The following is a 7994-nucleotide window of genomic DNA, read 5'->3' on the forward strand; positions in this document are numbered from 1 at the left end:
CGCCCATAATGGACTAGGGGTTGGTAGTAACCTTCTCAAGCAATTGAGCCTAATAATTAGGGGTGTTTGACAAGCTAGTTTAAACACATTTTAAACAACATTACATACTTTTTTCACACATTTTTTCACCCACAAGTATATCAAAAATACCCAAACAACATAACTTAAACTACTCTCCCAAACACCCCCTTAATATCTTGAACTAGTCCAGATTGATTAGTGATAGCGGCTAAGCAATTTTCTTGAAAGCCAGGTGGATAATTTACAAGCCCACCAATTAAATAACTTTGCTAAATAACTATTTATGTTTTGATATTTCTTCCAAATCCAAATTCTTTGATAAATTTGTATTAGTTTTCTCTAAAGAACTCATATGTGTGGTCACTGCTCTGACATCACTTAAACTCCCACATTGTGTTATGATGTGAGACCACTTAGGCACTAATTAGACTTGCCACTACTTGAACCCACAACCCTTGGACTTATTGGTATGATAAATCACAAGGAGTTCCTACCACTAGACCACCTCCCTAAGCGGTATAATTAAACTATAGTTGAAATTATATAATTTGATTTTTTATTTATTTAGGAACTTAAAGAAATAGGCTCACCAACCTTGCATAATTAAAAATTATATATTAATTTTTACTACTAAATTGACTATGTATATTATTTATCAATTACAAAATAGTAATATGATATCTTATGAATTTATTTTATTAATAATATCAAGTTTATACATATATGTTTCTCAAAAAAAGTTTATACATATATATATATATATATATATATATATATATATATGTATAGTATAATACCGCATCATACTCACAAACTTATTGATAACACATTATTCTGTTTGAACTTGGTTTATCTAATAGTCAAACCTAAATTTGTGCTAGAGTTCATTTGATTTACTAAATAAATGAATATAAACAAGTTTTTTTTTCTTTTTTTGAACCGAGTCCAAATTGTTCATAAATAATTTAATTAATTTATGACCCAAAACTTCCTTTCCGATGGGGCAATCTTTACATGCCCATAATAGTTGAGAGGGAGATGGACACCAACACGTTTACTAGTGAGAGAAAGGTGATTTGAACGCAAGACACTTTCCAAGCAAAGTCTTGTTGGCCCTAGGCCTTGACCATCAGGCCACTTGCCACGTTGGCATTTATATATTTTACTTGTTGAATATTTAAAAACAAGACCTATCCAAAAAAGAAAAAGAAAAAAAAGAAGAAGAAAGCCCTATCATCCTAATACCATCCCATCATTTGTTGCATCAAAGCCGAGGTCATTGGTAAATAATTAGTGATTGCAAAATAAATTAAACTTTGGGATTTCTTCAAATTCAAATCTCCTAAGCTTAATTTATTTTGCTGTCACCAATTATGCATCCATCAAAGCCCAAGAATAACATTTTCCCTCTCAAACATCTTATGAAACAGTCACAGGCCCCTCAGGGACTCTGGTCCCAGCATCTTTACCTTTTTGTGACAGCATAAAATGAGGCTCATAAGTTGCATCACTGAAGCAAGCATGCAACAAAGAAAGCTGCAAACCAATTTAGTGGAAGCACTCATCTCTCTGCTTTATGTGATCAATAAACCAACATTCAATTACCTGGTCCAAGAAACTCATTGTCTTGATTTCACATTAAAAGTTTGGTATGTTAGGTGCCAACCCACATGGTAGGTCCATTCCACTTTTTAGAACCAAACCACAATGATGTAATGTAACGCATAATTGTCCCAGTGTCCAGACTACTTGAATTCTGTCTACTTGCGCTTAATTGGAGGAGACAAATTTAGGAGATTGTCTAGTTGCTTATTGTCATATACTTTGTCGGGTAATTGCCGCTTAATTGGAGGAGACAAATTTGGAGGTCAGTACATAATGCAACAGAGAGATGCAGATGCTAATGCTAATGCTAGACCATATGAAAATAATACCAGGACCCCAGGAACCAATTTGCTTGGGTAAGCTTATAATATATCAGTAAAAATTGGGAAGATACACTTGTACATGTAAATGAAAGATTCATTCTTGATGACAATCTTTTGATTTGCTTGTGCGTTGAGAATTGAATTTTTCACAATGTCTGTATGTGTCTAGGATGTGGAAGCTCTGCCCTTGCGGGCTTTTTTTCCGGCTTCCTCATCCTAAGTCCTAACATTCTTTATCAGCTCTATTGCAAGTGTCATGAAATATTCTTTTTCCGTTCTTTTGCTTACTTTGGAAGTAAGAGATGAAGAAACGGCTAGGAAAAAAGGTAGGAAACTAATTATGAACTTGGGGGCGTGTATATCACGTTGAAGTCGCTAAGAGTCCATTCTGCTATTTCATCTTTGTCACTAACAAAAATTTCAGTACCCACATCTAGGGATGTCCATATTCTTCTAGCAGGACGGGAACCAGGATCCTGCAAAAGAAAAGAATGCATCGCTTTTAATCAGATTCATTGCAGTTTTTTTGGTAGTAGTAACCTGACATAAAAAATGCATCAATTATTAGTCAAAAGGATTCATTACATATCTATACGAGTAGTAGGTAATTTTGGAGTACAGTTGATGTGGTACTCCACACTAATAAACGCGAGTCACCTAATAATAGACTAAAATTAACTCTCTCATATTACGTTATGAGCTTATGTCATATTTTATATGAAATGACTTGTATTATTTATTGGAGGACTGTGTCACTATAATTATCCTATCTTTTAGTAGTAGTAATAAATGACTTTCTAAGTTTCTAACCTGATAGAAGTAGAGTCTACTGGACAACCCACCAACATCAAGCTCCCATGCCCTTGCATCACCAACCCAACCGTCTCCTTGTTTGATTGGATAGCCGTACTCAGTCCATATGGGGTGTGGCAGCAACTGAACAATTTCTTGTGCTTGAGGATTGCTATAAGGATCACAAGTGCTTACAGGTTGCTCCAAATGTTGAGCATTACCTGGAGCACAATAGTAATGATAAGCTCCATATGGGAATTGAGCAGTATCATTCCTGGAGATCTTTTTGTTGTCTGGAGTAATATGATATGGTGGGCAATTGCCTATACTTGTGGAGCTGCACCAAGCTGGAGTCTCAGGGTTGATGATCATCTCACTATATCTGGTTACATCAGTGAGCACATCTCCATCACAGGGATCACCATTGTTCTTCCAGCAGCTACCCATATCTATTAGGTAGAACTGGCTCTTGGGCCCTCCTCCTCGTTTGATATCCAAAGTCAGCCTGACCTTAAAATTAGGTGACTCTGGTAGCTGAAATATAACTAAAATTGTGACTACTGGAATGAAAGGAGCACGGGCAAGACAGCATGCTGAATCTATTTTTCTAAGCATTTAATAAACATGAGTACATGACCAAAGCTGGACTGAGACCCGCAAATGTCAATTCTGGTTCAAGTGGTCCAAGTGCAGACTTGTTACAAGGTGATGTTAAATTAATATCCAATTTGGTCTATTTCAATAAATAATCAGGACAGCAAGTACATAAGTGCTAATGGAACACAGTGAGAATGATTATTTAGTTTAAAACTTTTGGGGTACTATTTCAATGTTGTAATGAATATGCTTATGAAGTGAAAAATGAGAAGAGTTCTTTTTTGCTTGATTAGTTGGGGAAAACCTATGAGTCTACAACCAACTGGCAACTCATGGTTGCAGTGCTCAGCATTTGAAAAAAAAAAAAAAAGAAGACAAAAACAGAACTAACAACTGCATGCATTTGCAAACTATATAGGCAGGGTTCATGTGATCCATTGGTAACAATTTTTATATAATGGCCTTGTGACCTTCACTGAATCTTAAAGCACAAGTTAAGGATAAGGACGACTTTATGTTTGACCATGGTTAGGTATGAATTTTTAATTCATATGAATCAAATAATAAATCTATTCAGGGGAAGAGATCAATGGACAAAGATTAATTATTTATGCCTAGACCTGACATGGAACCAATTGATTGCAGGAAGGCCAATTAGCAGTCCAATAACGAGCTTCTCTTGTTATCATATCTCCTTAAAAAAATCTAGAAAATCCAATCTCTCTCAACCATTCACTAATATATGTTTAGGTCACCAAGAAAAACAATAAGACTCATTTCTGTTATTTACTTTATTAAAGTAAAAAAGAGTCAAAATATACAATGAAAAATGCTTACTATATTTCAATTATAGCCTAGAGAGAAAAAATTTCAAATGGGTATTGAATTAATGACTTCTAAGGAAAAAATAGCTTCCAAAGAACTCATACTTACTGTTTTGAGCATTCCCCTTGTGTTATAATGATACCCACCAGAGAATCCTTTGGTTGCATCAGCTCTGAGGTATAGCATCAACCATGGGTACTTCTTTGAGGTCTTGAGCTTATGATTGAATACCCAACTTCCAACACCAACTTTTTTCTCCCAAACCACCTCATAGAAAGAGATTCCACTAAGTCCAGCACTAATGTCAGAATCCAAATCATAAGTTCCATTAAAACTTCCTCTCATTCTACCTCCGCCTAACAAATGTGTATGTTGATGATACAAGATGGGTTGATTCATACACCCCTTTCCAAAGCAAGGAAACCTCCCAGGATTGAAAGGAGGTACCTTTTTCCCATTTTCAGGACACAAGCCAGACTGAGTGTCATAGTTACCATTTTTCAGCATGATCATCCAAAACTGCCATGGACTTGGGGTATCAACTTGACATAAAGCACCAAGATACTCCTCCTTCTCTGCAGCATAAAGGTCTACATCATTTGCAGCGCCTGGGCTCAACCCTGGGAATGGTTTACCCACCCCAAGTTCGTTATCAGCTTCTGAAACCTTGTGTCTCAATTCCAGAAAGGAACCTGCCCATTGTACCCAATATTCAGAATTCCTTTGTTAGTTTTTTTTTTAAAAGCCCAACGTAATGCTAGCTATTGACCAACATGATTATATTATTTAATTTCAATTGTTTACTACAGCCAAGAACAAATCATGCATTCTGAACATATATAAAAAATGGAAGCAAATAAAGAATATTCCCATTGGACATTGCCATGGCATTTAGATTATAAATAGAGGAAAAAGATTGAGAATTTCTATATAAAACAGAAAAAAGAAGAGAGTAAAAACTAAGAATTAAAAGCAAAACACATGAAAATAAAAAGGACAGCGTTGTTCATTCTTATGTTTCCTTCCATGGTAGTAGACATGCTTACTTGAGAGATCAAAACAATCAGCAGCTCTGGGACTCCCCATTCCAGGAGCTTCTTCTCCAACTTCATTGCAAAAGTTCCAAGCTTCAAATGCCACCCTCAGTCCATCTCTTCTCATTCCTGGGTCTCCCACTGCTGAGATATACTGTTCACCTCTTGCACCAGAAGCAATTATCACAAACACAGTTACCCACGAAAACAGCACATGCAACAGTAGCTCCATTGCTATTTCCAGGGTAGTGTTGTGTCACTGTTGTGCTTCACAGACACAACAGAACAAGCTGAATTTTATTTATAGGCACTTATTAACACAGGCATAGTTAGTTCCTCAGTAACTGTGAGGAACTAATTGACACTTATCAGCTTGCGGTGCTATTGACCCTTTCCATTGTTTTTTTAATTATATTTTATAAGTTGTAACTGTGAGACAGTGCTCATTTCCATTTCACCCCAATTCTGGGCTCTATTTTTGACAAAATGGAAACTAGTTTTTTCTTTTTCTAATGGAAAATTATTAAACTCTCACGAGAAACTTTCTCTAATTGTTCAACATTGAATCCTAACAATTTTTTTATGACAGAGTATGAAAATACAGTCCTAAATATGGACCCACCTCATCAAATGAGTAACTCATATTTATTTTTAAGGATGCTTAGTATTTTACACAAAAATAGTACTCTATGATTAAATGTTACACTAAAAAATTTATGAGATTGCTTATATTATGAAGAAAAAAAAATTTATTGGAGCTTTTGTTTATTTTACTACTTTTCTTTTTCTCTTTATAATTGAATTATTATTGTAACTAATTACAGGATATTAAAGAGACACCAAGGTCAAGCACTGAACCAAGCAAAAACAAATTTCGTTTTCTTGTAATCTTATCTTTTCTTTTTAAAATACAGGAGGTTGCTTTGGTTTGATTAGTTGACTTGATGACTCCAGGAGCAAGCCAAACCAAGAAAAAACAATTTTCGCTTTTGTAAAGTTCTCTTTTCTTTTGAAATACAAGATAGTATGATTTTATTACATAGTAATGCTAGAAACACAAATAATCTCACGATTTTTTTCACAACTCAAACACATGATGAATTGTGGATGGTGGAGATATTGACTCATGTGAAGTTGTGAACCCATACTTTTGTTTTGTTTTTTTGTTTTTTTTTAAGTTGTGGGAAAAATTATGTAATGATTTGTAATTCTAGCATTATTCTTTATTGTACCATCTATTCTCTATTGTATCATTAGGTCGGCACTTGGGTCCACCTACTTGGTTACTAGTGGGTTTTAGTCAAAAAGAAAAAGCGCAAATCTAGATTTTGTATAAAAATTATTTAAGTGGCAAAAATTATTTAAGTCATTGTCTTTGAAAAATAAATAAATAAGCAAATTTTTTTTTCTTTTTTTTTGTGTGTGAATAATTTGATATTTAGGTTTGAGGAATTTGAACTCTAAATATTTCATTAAAAAATATATTAAGAAGTATAATTAAAATGTGTTTGAATACCGCTTATTTGTTGAAAATTGAAAACTTATTGTTGAAAACACTGTAGCAAAATATTTTTTAATTGGCAAAAACAATGTAGCAAAAACTCTTCACGCGTTTTTAGTACTTCACTGGTTCATGAATAGTGCCATGGGACCAGCCAAACACAAACGCAAACGCAAATCATCACAAAACAACCGGACGCTTAAAATTTTTTTTTTAACAAGAATTGAAAGAAAGTAATAAGAATGAAAAAGGGAGAGGAATTTTGATTTTTTTGATAATTAATTGTAAAAGTGTCTTTTGATTAATACGAAGTTATGAAATAAATGCATTTGGATTCGGAAAATAATAAAGTTATGTAGAAAATACAAAATATTAATAATATAGACGTAAGAACGCAATTTGTGCCTAGGTCCAACAAGGAGGGTATAGGTCCAAAAAGCCAAAAACAATAAATTTATAGAGTATGGGTCAGAAACCTTATTTCTAATGAGCTTACATGGTAACAACAATGGCTCAAGATTACAAAATAAGGTTATATGGTAACAACAACAATGAGTTTATATAATGAAATTTATCTTTAGACTCAAGCCGAGGATCAGGTGCTTATATTTCTTCTTACTTAAAGATTAATTACCAACGTCCAGTCTACAGTCTTCTTCTTTCTATCTCTCCCTCCTCCTTTCTTCGGAGCCTTCTTTCTTCTTATACTTCATCCCCCTTCATCCTTGCTCTCCATGTGTAGATCTAGACTACTAACATGGATACTTATCTCATCAGCTCCTTCTTGAAGTCTTTAGGTAATAGCTGTAAGGCTGAGAATCACTGTTCAGATATCACTTCCTCATTAATGCAGCCAGAGACTTAGGTACATAGCATTCAATGCAGGGTGGTCGATACCGTACCGGTACCGGCCGTACCGACCGGTACATACCGTACCGGCTAGTGCACCGATACCGGTACCGGTACACTTCTATTTTGTACCGGAAAAAATACCGGTCGTGTACCGGCCATACCGGCCAATTTCGGGCAATACCGGCCGGTACAAAAAAAAAGCTTTTTTTTTTTTTTTAGTTTTGTAATTTTTGAATTTTTGTAAGGGCATAATGGTAACTTATTTACATTAACTTATTAGTATTATTTTTTTTCTTAGTATGTAATGAACAACTAAGCTTTCTATTTTTTATATTGTGTTTTTTTTTCTTTTAATTGATACTAAAGTCTAAAATTATGAATAATTTGTTTTGAATTGAGGTAATGTTTTATGATAAACTTTTATATTTACTATAATATAAGTGA

The 7994-nt window shown here is 34.3% G+C and overlaps 1 protein-coding gene across 1 annotated transcript; it reads right to left on the bottom strand.

Annotated features, from left to right (window-relative positions):
- Positions 1-1965: 1965 nt before the first annotated feature.
- LOC142614076 (uncharacterized) lies at positions 1966-5746 on the bottom strand. Its single transcript, XM_075786617.1, has 4 exons — positions 5210-5746; positions 4272-4855; positions 2760-3275; positions 1966-2425 (listed from the first exon to the last, which is right to left on the bottom strand). The coding sequence occupies exons 1-4, from the start codon at positions 5427-5429 to the stop codon at positions 2288-2290; spliced, it is 1458 nt and encodes a 485-aa protein (XP_075642732.1). The 5' UTR covers positions 5430-5746; the 3' UTR covers positions 1966-2287.
- Positions 5747-7994: the final 2248 nt, after the last annotated feature.

This window comes from Castanea sativa, chromosome 10 (assembly GCF_040712315.1).
Source record: "Castanea sativa cultivar Marrone di Chiusa Pesio chromosome 10, ASM4071231v1".
Lineage (NCBI taxonomy): Eukaryota > Viridiplantae > Streptophyta > Magnoliopsida > Fagales > Fagaceae > Castanea > Castanea sativa.